The following is an 18,543-nucleotide window of genomic DNA, read 5'->3' as shown; positions in this document are numbered from 1 at the left end:
TTATCCTGTGTTGAGTCAGAAAGGAAAAAAATTTAAGATGATAGTATTGAAGGTTTTCCTAGCGGCTCCTCTTAAAAGTTAAGTACTATTAAAAGTAGTATATAGTGGGGAAATTAATTTGAATTTCATATTAATACTAAAGCTTATCAGTTGTGAAATTTTCTATTGTAGATGAATGCTTTGACAGTGTTAGCTACTTTCCTTTTCTTAAAAAATAAATGAATTTCCTTGTAGAGAAATTCATGCTCTACTAAGTATATATATATTTTTTTCTTACCCTTAACTGTAGAATAGATATTTTATGTTTGAATATTTTTATATCATGTAATGGTAAAGGTAGTTTCATATATCAACAAATTTTGTTTTTAATTTCATATTAACATTTTTCATTTCAGTAAGTATTCAAGAACACGATGAACCAGACGATCTAAGTGGTAGGTACTATGCTGCCAACTCTTCTTCCTTGTCTATCAGCTCAAGACGTATGAATTACCATTGTATCACTACTGACCTAAGCTACACGCAAATTTGGCTTGAATTGAAAGAGCAAATGAGACAAGGTAGTAAGAATGCTAACGTTGTGCCCCTTAAAGTCACAAGTCAAATGTGCTTCTCAGCTATAGAACGAGCCTTAGGCATGCTTCATAAGTAGTAACTAGATTGCGTTCTTTTAAAAATCCCCTGACATTCTCTGTAATTGCCTGGACTTTTCTTTTCTTGTTGTAGATGAAAACAGAGAGAAGGTGAACGACCAGGCAAAGCTGATTGTGGGAATCGTGGTTGGGCTCCTCCTCGCTGCCCTGGTTGCTGGTGTCGTCTATTGGTTGTATATGAAGAAATCGAAGTAAGCCAAAACTAAGCATCTTCACTGTTCATTGACTTTCACTGGGAGAAAACCAAGTGTGCGTTTGTTAAGCTCATTCCCACTGGGCATATGATATCTACAATAAGCAAAAGAGCTTCCCGTCTCCAAGGATCATGTGTGGCTCTCGGCTCACTGTGGCCTGCTCGCCAACATCGGGGCAACGGCCTGGGGACTGATTTCACGAGGGTTCGACCTGCTCTTCTTAGTCACCAGTGTGGGTGTAATGGTTTGATTTTACAGTGTCTCCGCGAATGTTTTAAAAACGCATACAAGCCTAAAGGTCAACCATTTTTAATGGCTTGATGGAGGCTGGGGAAGATGAATTGAAATACTACATGGATTTTCAGGTGTCTTTGCAGTGATAGGTTTAGCCAGCGAAGAATTCGTGGGTGATGGAAGGGGAGGGCATGTGGTCACATTTCCTATTTTCTTTAGTTCCTCTTCTAGGTTGTCCCATATAAGGAAGTAATTCAGAGAACAGTCAACGATTATTTGGGATTTAATGAAAATAATTTGTTAGACAAAGTACAAAAACTATTTTTTAAATTGCTGTAGATGCTGTTTTAGGTTTAAAAATGAGAACAGTTATATAATAAAATAGTTTGAACTTTTCAGATCCTCTAACAGTAGCTTATAATGCAATTCGGATTAACCACTGAATTTTCTGAAACTGCACACACCCAATAGTCCTCATTTCCTTAACTTGACCCCAGATTCAGAGGGAGTTGGACAGCAATGGGGTGCTCACCCACGCATTGCTTTCAAGTTCCCTTGATGATCTTGTGGCATACCCCTGGTCTTGATCGCGCTCATCATACAAAAGGGTATGTTAGCTTCAACAGGGTATGTTCATAACTCCTTGTGACTTTGGACTTAATTTTACTGATTTTATTGATGCCTGATAGAACTCCTTTAGAGATCACATAGACACATTAACTTAAAATCTAAATAAAATGCCAACTCAGATCGGATCCATTATTTGACCTTATAAAGACATCCGTTTCAATGGTGTCTTTATCCTGAGCCAAGACAGATTATGAGCTGCCATTAAAAGGGATCAACAGCTCAGGACGTTTATAGTCAACCAGCCTTGTGAACATATGCTGGACTCCGTTCTAAATATTTTATGCATTTAAAACTCACCCCACATCAGTGACACATACTATTATTTATATTTTACACTTGGAAAACCAAGAGAGAGAATGATTCAGTGATTTGCTTAAAGTTAGGTAGCTGGGAAGGGGCCGAATGACTATGGTATTTGATTCAAGGCAGTGATGTTTGGGCATCTTGGAGCTTAATAATTAGGTTTAATTTCCTCCACTTTGTCACGAGGCAGAGACAATTTTCCTCATGTGTTGTGGGCTATGTCCACGTCTGCTCTCACATCGGGTTCTCACGCCCGTCGCCAATCCACGCAGTCCCCGTCACCACGCTCTTTTCCCCAGTTAACATCCACCTAAAAGCCCTTCATGTGTGTTTGCGTCCATGATATCGATGGAAATCCTGTTGCCTGTACCATGTAAGTGAAACAAAATACACATAAACGGCTGCTCAGAAGCAATATCTAATAGAAATTCTATGTGTGTAAGTTTCCTAATGAGCAAGATCTAACCCTTTCTTTATCATCCCCATTGACACGCATAAGCCTCATAGCTTGGCCTCTGAAGTATTACCGTGCACTATACTTTAAACTGATCGGTAACTTCAATTCTTAGAGAGTGAAAGACTATCTTCCTTCATCCTGGAAAAAAACTGCAGTTCGGTACATTATGGTCAAGTGCATGTTAAAGTCCTGACACCCCTCGGCCTCCATTATCATCCTACTCTAATAGCCAGCATCTTCTCAGAAACAGTTTGTCCTTCTGTGACTAGAAGATATTGATGAGTGGGTGTGTATGTGTTTCAGTTTCTTCGTGAGCTATTACCCTACGGTGATCCAAAACGAAAATTAGGGAGAAATAAATGCCGAATACTCGGCTTCATGGCATCCTTGGGTTAATGCTTCATGCATTTCCTTTGAAGTATCTCATTAAATTAAGTGCAGCTTTTACCGTCTGACTTGTACATCTATCTGAATAATGGTTACTTAATTGGAAAGTGCACCAACTTTGGTAGAGTTAATATTATTGGTAATCAAAGTAATAAACTGCAACTCAAATAGCAAGCATCAAGCTGTTTTTATTAAGAATTTGTGGACCACTTGAGATTCGCTAAGTACTTTGCTTTTCTGACTTTTGCTAGTGGCCGACGATAAGGCAGCATTTTAGCAAAGTGAATTTGTGTGGTTAATTCCTGAAGCCCCCTGTTCAGGGTAGGCGTGAATGACCATTCATAGTCAGGGCGTAGAAGATAAGAATTGCTAAGGTCATTTGGGGACCGACTATACTATTTTCCCTTTTTCTCTTCCAGATAATCCCTTCAACTATAAAATAAAAAAATCAATATGAGGGTTTCCTTTCTATCTTTAGCTAACTTGTCACCATTTTACATGGATATGAGAAATTTCTAACAAAGGTGTGGCCCAGACTTCTTCATAGATACCTAAAGAAATATAGCCCTATGTTTACCATCTCAACAAATAACACCATCAGCAATCTTTATGATTCACACATTTCTGCCAATAATTTGCTTACCAATTAAACTCTATGCCAAACATTTTGTTTAAAAGGCTCACTGATCCACCAACCCAAGCAATAAAGTATTAGCAGCATTTACAGGAAATTATTTGCATTGGCAATTTAAACAGTTGTGGGAGAAAAAAAGAGAGAAACAGCATCTTGTTTTTAAATATTTGGACAGCTACTTAGCCGACATACACAGCTCATGCCACTCATAATGAAGCACCATATTTTTAATATACATCACGACCACAAGGAGCACTTCAAAGTTGTGTTCCTCTCTCATCATGATATGTTAGATTCACTGCTGAATAAAGACTGGTGGTTCCTCTGCTTCACCGATCCACATGACTTCTCATTGGACAATCTTCAGGCTAGAGAATGAATGGTTCCGATCACGTCCATGCATGAGGGGCATTACCTGACTGTGCCAAGCAAAAGGCAGTAGTTGGTTAAATCCACTCCGTCTTGGGACGACTGCAGACACTAGAATATTACTGCTTGCACCCCTAAAGCGTCTCCCATGTATCTGAGTAAAAGAAATAATGAAAATTTAAAAGAGCAAAAGATAAAGGAAAGATATACAGAATGTATAATGTGGCCATAAAGTTATTCAAAATGTATTACAGACATAATTTCCAAATTGGTTGCATTTGTGAGGTCCATGACTACTATGTATCTTATAGACTAAGAGTAAGCATTAACCATGTGCTTATTATTATTATTATTCTAGTTCTGCCTTACATAATACAATTATATTGCAGGATGTTTTCTAGTGAAGAAAACAAAAAAAGCAAAGGAAACAGTAAGAAGTGTAAATCTACACTTAGGAGAGGAGAGAACTCACCTGTGACATTGTACCTCAAGACACAATGCTGTATTAAGCTGTTCTAAATTATTTTCCAATTAGTATCTCTTGATAGATAATACATACACATCTTGCAAGATAATCTATTCTAATGGAATTATATTTTCTAATCCACATTACTCTAAAATCCAATGTCCATGAAGTAGAAGGGCTGCCCCTGAATAAATTGAAAAGCTAGTGTGATTGTGCGGAATGACCATTTCAAGCACAGACTTATTGCCTTGCCCGTGCATCACTATAAATGCATCTACTGTTGTCAGGAAGGGAGTACGCACTGTCCGTACCTTCCCCGAAATGTTCACAATTTTAATGAGGTAAGCACATTTAAGGCCACTTCGTGGACCCTAAGGAGGAGTAACAGTGTGATGGTCAATTATTGGGTTGCTAAACCCATTGTTAACAATTCCAGCCCCTCAGATGGTGAATGGAAAGGAGATGAGCCTTTCTGTTCCCCAGAAAGATGCCCAGCCTTTGAAACTCATGAGGGGAGGTCTACTCTGTCCTATAGAGTCACGACGAGTTAGAATCAACTCAATGGCACTGAGTCTGGTTGATCGGTTTGTTTCGCTTCATTTTGTTTTTGATGGTTCGATGAGCTGAGCCCACCCAGTATATCACCAGTAGTATTGCTCTCCAAATCCCATACCGGTATATGGGATTGCTTAATGTACGCTCCTCATGCTGTGAAATAGGAACTCATGTTATTGGAACACTGTGTGAACGGCCCATTACAACCTTATGTAATATATGCCATAGATCTATTTCCCCACCCTCCTATATAAATATATGTACCATGTACATGCCTGTATTTAGACCTCTATAAATGCCCTTTGTCTCCTAGTTCTTTCCTCTGTTTCCTTTTACTTTCCTCTTGCCCCACTATCATACTCAGCCTTTATTTAAGTTTCAGTAATTTCTCTCAGTTACATTGCCCTTGCAGAATCCCTACCAGGCCTCTCACACCCTCCATGCCATTAGTTTTGGGTCACTTGTTGCTCCCCTCTCCCTGGGTTGGTCAACACCACCTCCATACCCTGCCTCCCCCTCTCCCATGTCCCCGTGGAACCAATGGTCCCATTATTTTCTCCTCCAGACTTTTATCTAGCCTGTCTTATTGAGATATAGCTACAGAGATAATAATATACACCAAAAAAACATGGCATAGCAAGACAAAGCGACAAAAGAGAACACAATGATGACAACAAAAAATAAAACCAATGACCCATAAAAGAAATAATTAATTAAAAAAATTTTTTGAGATAGAAAAACCTGTAAATAGATCCAGGTCTGCTTTTTGACCTCTAGGTGTTTCCTCTAGTTAAGTCCAATGGGGTGCCATGCTCTGGCCCCAGAGTCTATCCTTTGCACTCCCTCGGGAGCTCCCTGCTCTGCTCCCCCCGTTGCTCTACCGCACGCCTTTAGTGTTTTGCCTCGGTGTCACGGAGTCAGGTCGGGTTAATCCCAACACTGAGTCTCCAGAGTTGCCCCTCCTAGGGCCCAAGGTCAGCAAGGCACACAACGTTTCATAATGAGATCAGCCATATGGTCCTCTCTGTGGATTGGCTCTTCAGAGCGGGGATACCGTCCTCCAGGCCTGGTGGGCCAGGCTATGCTCCACTCTCTCTTCCTCCCCATTCATTTGCTCCCATGATCTACATGCATATATTTATAGGTTTAGTATTAAGGCAGCACATAGGTATTGGACCTCCACTCAAGTACTTACTCAATGAAAGAACACTTTGTTCTATTAAATTGGCATTCCATGATGCATACCTTCCTGACACAATCGCTGAAGACAAATGTGTACATAAGTAAATGTGGTGAAGAAAGCTGATGGTGCCCAGCTATCAAACATATAACATCTGGGATCTTAAAGCTTTGAAGATAAACAAGCGATCATCTAGCTCAGAAGCAACAAAGCCCACATGGAAGAGCACAGCAGCCTGTGCGACCACAAGTTGTCGAAGGGATCAGGTATCAGGGATCAAAGAACAAAAATATCATATCATTGTAAATGAGGGTGAGTGCAGAGTGGAGACCCAAAGCCCATCTGTAGGCAACTGGACACCCCCTTACTGAAGGGTCGCGAGGAGGAGACGAGCCAGTCAGAATACAGAATTGCAACGATGAAACATACAACTTTCCTCTAGTTCTTAAACACTTCCTCCCCCACACTCATGATCTCAATTCTACCTTACAAATCTGGCAAGACCAGAGGATGTACACTGGTACAGATAGCAACTGGAAACAAGGAATCCAGGACAGATGACCCCTTCGGGACCAGTGGTGAGAGTGGTGGTGCGCTACCTGGAGGGTTGGAGGGAAGGCAGGGTAGAAAGGGGGAACCGATTACAAGGATCTACATATAACCTCTTCCTTGGGGATGGACAACAGAAAAGTGGGTGAAGGGAGACATTGGGCAGAGTAAGATACGACAAAATAATAATTTATGAATTATGACGGGTTCGTGGGAGAGGGCAGAGTGAGAAGGGAGGGGGGAAATGAGGAGCTGATATTAAGGACTCAAGTAGAAAGCAAATGTTTTGAGAATAATGGCAACAAATGTACAAATGTGCCTGACACAATAGATGGAAGTATGGATTGTGATAAGAATTATACGAACTCCCAGTAAAATGATTTTAAAAAAACAACCAACCTTATGTGAACTCACTTCAGGTTGACCTTGTTGCCACTGTTGCTGCTGCTGCCACTCACAGCGGCTGAAGAAAAGGGTGTTGGCAACTGAGGAGGGAGCAAGTCATGCCCGCCACCCACTCAATGCTCCCCCTACCCGAGCATGTATGAATTAGCCAAAGTGGGTTTTGCTTTTCTTTTTCTTTTTTTTAAAATCATTTTATTGGGGGCTCGTACAACTCTTATCACAATCTATACACACATCCATTGTGTCAAGCACATTTGTACATATGTTGTCATCATCATTCTCAGAATATTTGCCTTCTACTTGAACCCTTAATATCGGCTCCTCAATTTTCCCCCTTCCTCCCCTCTCCCCTCTCCCTCATGAACCCTTCATAATTCATAAATTATTATTTTGTCATATTCTACACTGTCCGATGTCTCCCCCCACTCTCTTCTCCACTGTCGATCCCCCAGGGAGGAGGCTATACATAGATTCTTGTAATCAGATCCCCCTTTCTACCCTACATTCCCTCCACCCTCCAGGCATCGCCACTCTCACCACTGGTCCCGAAGGGGTCATCTGTCCTGGATTCCCTGTGTTTCCAGTTGCTATCTGGACCAATATACATCCTCTGGTCTAGCCAGATTTGTAAGGTAGAATTGGGATCATGATAGTGGGGGGAGGAAGCATTTAAGAACTAGGGGAAAGTTATGATTCATCATTGCTACCCTGCACCCTGACTGACTCGTCTCCTCCCCACAACCCTTCAGTAAGGGGTGTCCATTTGCCTCCCAATGGACTTTGAGTCTCCACTCTGCACTCACCCTCGTGTACAATGATATGATTTTTTGTTCTTTGATGCTTGATACCTGATTCCTTCAACAGCTCATAGTCACACAGGCTAGTGTGCTTCTTCCATGTGGGCTTGTTGCTTCTGAGCTACATGGCCGCTTGTTTATCTTTAAGCCTGTAAGACTCCAGACACTACATCTTTTGATAGCCGGGCACCATCAATTTTCTTCACCACATTTGCTTATTCACACATTTTTCTTCAGCAATCATGTCGGGAAGGTGTACATCATGGAATTCCAATTTAATAGAACAACGTGTTCTTGCATTGAGTAAGGACTTGAGTGAAGGACCAATGTCCATCTGATGCCTTAATATTAAACCTATACATGTATCCACGTAGATCTATTTCCCCACCCTCCTATATAAATATATTTACATATGTACATGCCAGTATTTAGACCTCTATAAATACCCTTTGTCATCTAGTTCTTTTCTCTATTTCCTTTTACTTTCCTCTTGTCCCTCTATCATACTCAGCCTTCATTTGTGTTTCAGTAATTTCTCTCAGTTACTTTGCCCTTGCTGAATCCCTACCAGGCCTCTCACATCCTCCTTGCCACTAATTTTGGATCACTTGTTGCTCCCCTTTCCCTGGGTTGGTCAACACCATCTCCTTACCCCCGCCTCCCCCTCTCCCATGTCCCCCGGAACCATTGGTCCCATTGTTTTCTCCTCCAGACTATTCATCCAGCCTATCTTATCTAGATAGATCTGTAGAGATAATATGCACCGAAAATCAAAGCATAGCAAGATAGGTGATGAATGAGAACACAGCGAGGACAACAAAAAAGAAAACTAATGACCAATAAAAGAATAAATTAATTAAAAGAAAAAAATTTTGAAAAGAAAGAAAAACCTGTAAATAGATCAAAGACTGATATTTTTATCTCTAGACGTGTCCTTCACTCAGGTCTGATGCCATGGCATAGCAAGACTCCAGGGTGGTCTGTCTGCTTTTATTTTTCAAGTATAAGATTGCTTTATTGTTTTGGGTAAATTTTAACATCAGAAATATCGTCACTTTGAAGCTACTCAACTCTTATTCTACAAATAGTTTTCATAGTGCATTGACATGCAGTCTGCACATGTACCCTTAACTTTCTTCCCCTTCCGCTCTTTACACAGTGATAGCTTTAGTCTGATTAAATCTGGGCAGATACAAGGGAGTACCTGAACATAAACAGCAATTGCACTGGGTGGAGCTGAACTTTCGTAGTATACATTTTTCCTGCTGGTCGAGTATCCAGAAACTTCCTCTGAGTCAATGCACCCAGTGACGTTGCCTGGGAAGGTTCTCTCTGGTCATGGTGAATTTTTTTGTAAAAGTAGTTTCAATGGTACCTTGGTTTTTGTGATGGCCAAGTTAAGAGAATAGAATGTGGTTGTGAAATTTTGTTTCCTGCTTGGGGGTTGGGGGGAAATGCCGCAGAAAGTGTTGTGAAGTTGAACAGAGCTTATAAGGATGGCACAATGGAAAAAACCCAAGTGCACAAGTTTTAAAAAGGTGAAATAGCCATTAATGACACCTCATTGTGGACACCCGTCAACTTCCTGAATGGATTAAAATGTCAATTTGGATTCTTTCCACCAGGTCAGACTGTTCATCAAGCTTTCTATTTAGAGGTTCTGAAAAGATTGCATCACAGTGTGCGACAAAAAAGGCCTGATTTGTGGCAGACGGGGGACTGGTTTTGCCACCACGATAATGCACCTGCTCCCGCAGCCATCTCAGTGTGCCAGGTTTTGGCAAAAACCAGCATGCCTCTCTTGCCCCACGTGTCCTACTCACCTGGCCTCGCTCCGTGCAACTTCCTGTAGTTTCCACGAAGGAATCGGAATATGAAAGAACAGTGATTTGAAGAAGTAGAAGAGCTGGAATTAAAAAAAAAGAAAGAAAGGGGAAGTTGCTGTCAGCCATCCAAAGAGATGCAATTGAAAAATGTTTCCAAGAATGGAATTGCAGATTTGACAAATGTATTAAGCATAATGGAGAATATGTTAAAGGTGATAAGGTTGTCTTGTAAAAAACATTAAACACATAGCTGTGGGGGGAAAAATCCTTTTGGGAGGTGGCACCCTCTCATGTGGGAAGCTTCTATGAATTGCTCTAAGTCCATAAATTGTCTAAAGAGAATTTTTGTCACCCCTTTCTCTCAATAACTACTACTGTCTTGTACACCTTTTATGAAAACACAGAGACTGTGCTGAATCTCATAAAAAATACACCCACCTACAAAGGAAATGAAAACATTTTGTAGTTTCTTGTTTCACTTCTTGCCTGGTTCTTTTGATTTTTAGTCACGGGGATAGTGCTTTATTTAGTGTTAGTTGCTCCTAAATAGCGTTTGCATATTAAGGTGAATTTTGCATGACACAATTGTACAATTATCCTGATTTTGATAACTAGTTATACCTTTGCAGCCATTACTCCAACTCTGGTCAATATATAGAATATTCTAATCACATGCAGTTCCTATGAGCTAAAATCCACTCAACAAAATCCATCAACAGCAGCACCCCCCAAAGTTTCCCTGATCCCATTCAAGTCAAAACCCACCATTTCTCTTTTATTTATTTTTTGTTGCTGAGTCGTGTTCTAGTTCAAGAATATACTAAGAATATTTCAAGAATTTTAACCAATACATGTTCATGTTAATGGTCATTCAGTTGTCCCGGTTTGGGCTATTATGAGTGATGTGGCTAATTAATATGCCTAAATAAATAATGACATTACTTTAAAAGGGTTTTGTGGCCATCTTATGTAAATACTTAGGAATTCAGCTGCTAAGTTATGGGTTAGATATTGGTTTATGACAAATTTTCTTTTTTTTTTTTTAAACATTTTATTAGGGGCTCATACAACTCATCACAATACATATACATACATCAATTGTATAAAGCACATCTGGACATTCTTTACCCTAATCATTTTCAAAGCATTTGCTCTCCACTTAAGCCCTTTGCAGCAGGTCCTCTTTTTTTTTACCCCCTCCCTTCCCGATCCCCTCTTGTGACAAATTTTCAAGCCCTTTTCCAGCTTAGTGAAAATACTGTGGCTTCTCTGGGTTCCCTGTTCTGACATCACCCCTCAAACACTTCCTCCTGGTAGTACGCCTGGCCGTTCATAGGCCTCGTCTCACCTACAGCTGTTCTTTTGCAGGTTACAATCTTTTGCTACTATTGTCCAATGACTGAAAATATTTGTTTTATCCCCTCCCCGCCCCCAGGTCATGTTTAGATGCTTATGGCAAGAGGGCTAGCCCAGTACCAGTTACTGCGTCGTGACTGCACATGCTGAATTGTCCATTTCCCCATTCAGAAAGGGGTGCTACTTGCTCCATGTAACATTGTGTACCTGCCCCTTTCCCTTGCACTTCTGTCAATTTCTGCTGTATGCTATACACTGTAGCTCATACACTTGTGCAATTGTTATGATCCCCTGATGTATTGCGCCTTTTATCTTATTATGTATCTTATTAGCTCTACTCATGTCTTTTCTTGAATTTGACACTGTCTGCTATTGATCTAGCTGCACCAGATTTTATATACTTACTCTTTCCTTGTATAGCCTTTCCATCCTTGTACTTTCAGCTATTTCTTTATACTTAAAGTGCATCTCTTTTGTAGAGTAGAGGTCAGCAAAGTATGACCCCTGGATTACTGTTTGATGTTTAAATAAAGCTTTATTGGAACACAGCCTGTCTATTTGTTTACACGTTGTTTATGTTGTTTTCAAGCTACAGCGACAGAGCTGGATCCTCCAAACATGGACTGCAAGCCTAGAATATTTACTATCTAGTACTTTAAGACGTGCTTGCCATCCATTTAAAGAAACATAGTTGCCAGCCTAATGCAACTTGACAATTTTTATCTCCAAATTGGAGAATTTAACTCATTACATTTGAACATAATCCTTTATAGCCTCAGAAACCCCTGACAGGGCTTCTCTGAGTCAGAATTGACTCAATGGCAGAGGTTGTGCACACACACACACATACACACACACATACACACATTTGTATTAACACTTTGGTTGTTCTTTAAAGAAATTTTAAGACAGCATTTGAAAGATCTCCATGCTTACGCCATCTCTAGTTCCACCATACTTTTTATATATGAATTTCTATTTGGTGTCATTTCCCTCCAACTTAGAAACTTCCTTTAGTGTTTCTTATAATATAGGTCAGCGGGTGATGAATTCACTGGGTTTTCTTTCATTCATTTAAATATGTCTTTATGTTGCCTTGAATTGAGGAGTATTTTCACTAGACACGAATTTCTGGATTGAAACAGGCTTTAGTAGTTGTTTTCTCCCCAATATTTTAACGACGGATATGGTCTCTGCTCTGCATTTTTGGATGCAACATCATTCTTCCTCGTCCTTATTTGTCTGACTACTTTCGCTTCTTTCTCTTACATTTGCTTTGAATTAGCGAAGCTTTGAAGTGCCCGGTGGCGCTTTTCTTTTTACCCTCCCTCTGGGGCTCTCTGAGCATTGTTGATGAGCAAGTTCATGGATTTCACCAAGTCTTTAAAACGTTGCTCACTGTTTCTTCAACTGCATTTTCTGCCCCATTTTTGTCTTCCATCTTCTCCAGTCACACCAATTTGGTGACTTGACATTATTCCAGAGGTCACAAAGAGCCAGCCCCATTCCCCCCTTCTTCTATTTCCAGCAGGTATGGATCATATTCCTCTGTCCTATTAATCACACATACTTTCTACTGCCCCAACTTGATCTTGAGGCCAATTAATCAATTTGTTCATTTAAATATTATGCTTGTCAGTTGAACAAAGTTCAGGTGGTTTGTTGTTATTGTTTATTGGTTTGTTTGTTTGTTTGGGGGGGTTGGCTTATATGTTTGGCTGCAGATATTCTTCTGTTTTTATTATCATCTTTGCCTTTGAGTCAATGATTATATGTGTATGGTTGATTGCAAGTTCTTTCCTGATGATTCCAACATCTATGCCAGGCAAAGGCACCATCAGGACTCAGAGTGACTTTTTCAATTCTTCTCAATGTGGTAATATTTTTTTTATTTACTGGAATTTATGGGTAATGTATTTTAGAGACTCTGGGTTCTGTTATCTTCTCAGAAGAAAGTGCCCCCACTGCCACCAACTGCCAGCCAGATTACAGGCTGATTACCTTGAATTTACAATGATTCGTGTTACACTGTGTTATGACACATTCTCTTAGGTTGCCTGCTCAGCCCCTATGCAGTCTTTCCTCTTGGCCTTTCTTGGATTTTAGTAGAAAAATGGTAGTTTTTCCCAGATCGCCTACCTTAACCCAATAACCTAGCTTGGTGCCCTTGGATAATTCCAATTCATAATGACCTCCTGTGATTACAGACTAGAAAACCTGTGAGGTTTCCTAACTATGATCTTTGTAGGAGCAAATCAGCAGGTATTTCTTCGACTGGTGAATAGGTTCAAACTAACAAACATGTGGTTAAAAATCTCTCTTCAGCATAGGCAACATGCGAGCAAATGGGCATTTTAATCCTTGGTAATCTCAAATCCTCTTCAGACATAGATGAAAATAAATAATAAATAGGTACATTTCCCAGAATTTTGCTCCATTTTTCCCTTCAGGAGAAAAGCTCTCATCTTTTGTTTTTCAAGTACTTAATGCCTGATCTTTTAACTATGGGTTTTTGTATATTTCAATCACTATAATTTTATTTTCTAGTGTTTCACTACCAACAGAGAATGTGAACATTTCACACATATGATATATACTGAGATAACATGAATTTTTTAACTCTAATCCATTATGGATGCTGTACTTCTCAGAATTAGATTAGAATAACTCCACAGTAAATTAATATCGATTATCCTTGGTCATCATTGCAATTACTTCTGTTTTGAGTAAAATCGTTGTGCATACATATGACTCTGTCAAGGTGCATGTTTATGCATATAATGTGTGCAATGCTTTTTTTAAGGGGTTGGAGTAAGATATTCATGTTTTATCATTGCAATGCAGTTTTCTTTCTCTTTAACCTATCTGAAAAGAACTGCGTACCAACTTTTTTTCCCAACTTCATATTGCAAAATGTTTATATCATAAAGAGGAGTAGATTGTAATAAAGCCGCTTAGTTTCATTTTAAGAAATAGACAATTATAGACTGTGCTCTGAGTAAACTAGAGCCCTTCCCTCAGTGAGCTTATAGTTGACTCAAGGAGACTCATACTATTAGCTACATCTTGAAGCTGCATGGGAAAATAGCGAGGGATCTTGACTGAGATGCTGAAAGTAAAACATGAATCTTGCTGTGTTGAGAGATTAAAAAGTGGAATACCTACTCAACCAGATGCCCAAGGAAACCAGACTAGGCATTTGATGCAGTGGAGCTAGACCAAGCCTAACAAGAAGAAGAACAACAACATAACAGCGGCAACTGGGTCACACACGCGCTCATTCCCAAACGCAGTTGGCTTGGTCAGCTCCATCTATACTGAGCGAAAAGAAAGGGGGAGTTACTTGGAGGAAAATAAAAAGTAACATTGTGTAGAGCCTTTCCATGCAGAAAGGTAGCACCTTTCTGCTGCCCCAACACACACACACACACACACACACACAAGTACACACACAAATAGAAATGGACTACATATGCAAATAGTGGAGAAAACACAATCAATAAACTAGAGAAAAATTAAATAAGAGAAGAAGATCCACAGATAATTTGGATAATGTACTTAACAAACAGGATATTTAAAGGAATAGGAACAATAAGAGGAGCTCTCAAAAGATCCTGGACAAATTTCATTATCATTTCATTGTATTTTTCCATGAACTTTTTATTTAAAAAAAAAAGTCAAAGTACCTGGAAAGAACCAGAATTTCACCCAGGAATTGAAATCTAAGGTAAGATCAATATTGATTTTTTTCATAACTGAAAATTAAGTATTCAGGGAGTGAATTCAACATTATTTAACAGGTTATTCATAGCTAAATCAGAAGGGAACAGGAAGATCAATTAGAAATGAAGAGCAAAACAAATAAGTAACCAACAAACAAAAGCATATTGAAGTGCAGAGGACCGAACAATAGGTAAGAAGGAAAGAGTAAATAAGACACCTAAGAGTGTAAGCAAAACAGGACACAAACAAAAGGGCTAATCTAAATATAATTTAAATCCCAGAAGCCAATAATAAAAAGAATTTTCATCACCAAAACACAGATGAATAAGTAATGATTCCTACCAATGGTATGCTATATACAGCAGTGAGAATAACTAATCTATAATTATATGTAACATTCTGAATTAATCCCTCAAATATATATTTTAAAATGTTTAATGCACAAATAAATACTGATGGTGTGATTCATCTACATACAAATTAGAAGAACAGGTAGAGTTCTGTTAGATTTCAGTATTTGGTAACCTTTCAAGAAGCCTTAGAATCTGGAAGGAAAGAAGATGGGGGGCTTTTCAATGCCTTGAGCTGGGGGCAGGTCTATGGATGTGCTTAGTGTTTTGTTTTCTTAATGCCGTTTAACTGTATGTGGGTATCATTCTTTATAACACATTTTTACCTAATTTATATATTGATAGGAAGAATATGCGTCAAAAAACTTTTAGGGATCATCCTAGAGAGATGTCCTACCTTTTTACAGTTCTGTTTATGAAGATTTAATTAATCAAGGAACTTAATGCTTTCATTTTTATTAGGAGTAAAGAGAGCACACCTCAAATAATATTGTTTATTTACCTTTCGATCCTTTTTTTGTACAAGATATACATGAGAAAGAGTTTGCCATTTATTTTGCAGTGCCTTTTTGTACAAGAGAAAAATTATGTGATAAAATGATAAATATTCACTTGAATTTATTACAATGTTATCCTGTTCACATGTTTAATATTTGTGTCTTATAAAATGTTATCAAATATCAAGATACTTGAACATATGGGTAGAGATTAAAGTAACTCTTGCCCCCCAGGAATAACTTTAGAAGGCTATCATTTATGTTAAATTAAACATTTTATGAAGTAAAAATTCATCTTCTGCTACCTACCAAGAATTCCCCAGTTTGCATGAGCTATGTATCCCTTGACTGCACTTGGGCATATCTACAGTAAACCCTCTTCCTCGTAAAATTATGACCCTTTGCAAATGAAATAAAGAATTATATATGAAACATAGAAATACTTTTCAAGAAAATGGGGTTTTATGCCTCTAGTTTTTCATTCAGGAGATGTTAGTGATACAACACAAAGTCCAAAGAACAGGATATGTTACTCTAGATCTCACACAATGGTATTTAGCAAAGAGTAAAATTGCCCAGCCCCAAACCTTATGCATGTTAGGATAGGAATAAGACTCAAGCCATACTCACTGTTCTTATTAGATTAAAACTTATAGGAACCCTATGGAGTAGAAAAGTCCCTGGGGCCTGTATATCGTTACAGGCGTAGAGTCTCATCTTTCTCCCAAAGAACAGCTGACCTTGAACTGAGCAGCCCAACACAGCCATTACTAATGACTGCTACTGCTAACCACAAGGTCAGGATGGAATTCCCAGCCACTCTGTGGGAGAAACATCAGGCTTTTACTGTGCTAAAGGATTTGTTGAGCGAATAATCAGAGAAACTGGATTACATGAAGAAGAATGCTTCTTAACCTGTGATGTACAGAGGCCCCAACCTCGCTGGCTGAAAGCGAGGAGGACGGGAAGCCCTGGCAGATGAAGATCAAGGATGGCAGCCTTAGGATGGATGACAATTCGGTGTAAAGAAGGCCCAAATTCTCACAACTGGACCAATAGGAACATCATGAGAAATGGAGGAAAGATTGAAGTTGTCAAAGATTTTGTCTTGCTTGGGTCCACAGTCAATGCTCATGGAAGCAAGCAAGCGTTGCATAAATCTGCTGCACGAGACCTCTTTAGCGGATGCTGCCTTGAGGATGGAGGTGCATGTGGCCCAAGTCATGGTATCTACAATCACCTCACATGCATATGAAAGTTGGACAACGAATGGGGAAGACCCCAGAGGAATAGTTGGAGTGCTGGCACAGGATATTCAAACACCATAGACTGCCAGAAGGACAAACACATCTTCCTCGGGAAAATACACCCAAAGTGCTCCGTAGAGGCAAGGATGGTGAGTCTTGGTCTTCCGTCCTTTAGACATGTCGTCAGGAGAGACCAGTCCCTGGAGAAGGACATCCTGCATGGTAAAGGAGAGGGACAGTGAAGAAGAGGAAGGATGAGCTGGGTTGACATTGTGGTGACAACCATGGACTCAAACATTGGGAACCTGGTGAGGGTGGCCCAGGCCTGGGCAGTGTGTCCTTCTGCTGCACAGGGTCCCTATGGGTCGGAACGGACTTGGCTGTGTCACTTCATTTGGCATTTCAGATGGTTTGCTTTCACTTCCTGAAGGTTTGGGGAAACCCTGCATCAAGCAGGTCTGTTGGTAGCAGTTTTCAGATAGCAGGTGCTCCCGTCATGTGTCTGTGTCACGTTTTGATCTCTCTCACAGGGTTTCAAGCTGTTGCTTAATAACATTTCACCCTTAATATACGGCAATATAGGATAAACATCACTTTCATGCCATGGAAAGCCATAATAGTTTGTGACTTGATTCATTGAAATAATTACCTTTATTATACCCATCTGAAAATGACCCTGACCGATCTCTGGGGTACACCTGCCTGCATATCGTACAGTGTATGTGTGTGTGTGTGCGTGTGTGCTTTTTCCTCGTGGTGATGTAATTGTCACTCTGCTACCAAGCTTAATTTCCTTGGAATGTGTTCTGTTACCAATCAAGGCTCACAGCAATGGAAATGGTTGTCCTAATTGTTTGCTGGCAATAGATGTAAAATATTTCACTTCAATTATATATCCATTTGAATCTTTACATTTTTAAAGATATGTGTGCGTGTGCCGAGATGCTTATACACTTATTCACTGGTTCTCTAGGAGCGCATCGAAGCACGTGAACAAGGATCTTGGCAATCTGGAGGAAAACAAGAAGTTGGAAGAAAACAATCACAAAACGGAAGCCTAAGCGAGACGGTATAGTTGTCCAGGTGGGTAGCCTCTGTGCGGCTTATTGAAACAATTTCCAGGGAAATGCAAAACATTCTTAGAAAGAAAAAGGAAATGTCTTGAGGTTAAGACACTTCACCATTGCAGCTTTTGAAACAAGAGAAGGTTTTTCCAGAGACAATTTTGTGAAGGGTGTTCTTCAAAGAAGTGAGATCTCACAAGTCACCCGATCTTCCAAAAAATGAGCCTTACCCTCTAAATAATCAAAACCAATTTTGATACTTGAACATTCAGATAACAGTTTGTATTTTGATGCCTAAATTTTTGCTGAATGTAAAATATTGGGTGCTTATAAATTGACATTTGGTGAAAATACAAACAGTTTCTAATGCTTGAACACTTCTGAGAATAACTTAATTTTTTTTTCATCTTAATCTAAGGATATAATATAGAGATAAACAAGAAATAAAAAAGATGTGATTGAATTGATACACACATCTCCTAAATCACTTTAGTAAGAGAATAACAAACTTGTATAAATACATATGAATGCACATATGCTTTTGTAATTATAGTGCATATGTGTGTGCATGTATATGCATAAATATATACATATATGTATGTAAGGATCCCGGGTGTTTCCATGGCTAAGCTGGGAGCTGCTAACTGAAATTATTGCTTCACACCCA

The 18,543-nt window shown here is 39.4% G+C and overlaps 1 protein-coding gene across 3 annotated transcripts in view; it reads left to right on the top strand.

The window, feature by feature from the left end:
- Positions 1-17,895, top strand: part of ALCAM (activated leukocyte cell adhesion molecule) — a 218,001-nt gene extending 200,106 nt beyond the window's left edge. For 2 of the 3 annotated variants that reach the window (XM_075542589.1, XM_075542588.1), the window contains exons 13-15: positions 396-434; positions 727-844; positions 17,786-17,895. In XM_075542589.1, the coding sequence (XP_075398704.1) occupies positions 396-434; positions 727-844; positions 17,786-17,873 (245 nt within the window). In that variant the 3' untranslated portion in view covers positions 17,874-17,895. The remainder of the gene's footprint in view (positions 1-395; positions 435-726; positions 845-17,785) is intronic. The other variant, XM_075542590.1, reaches the window with a different exon arrangement.
- Positions 17,896-18,543: the final 648 nt, after the last annotated feature.

Source organism: Tenrec ecaudatus, chromosome 2 (assembly GCF_050624435.1).
Source record: "Tenrec ecaudatus isolate mTenEca1 chromosome 2, mTenEca1.hap1, whole genome shotgun sequence".
NCBI lineage: Eukaryota > Metazoa > Chordata > Mammalia > Afrosoricida > Tenrecidae > Tenrec > Tenrec ecaudatus.
This window is presented reverse-complemented; position numbering and strand designations above follow the sequence as displayed.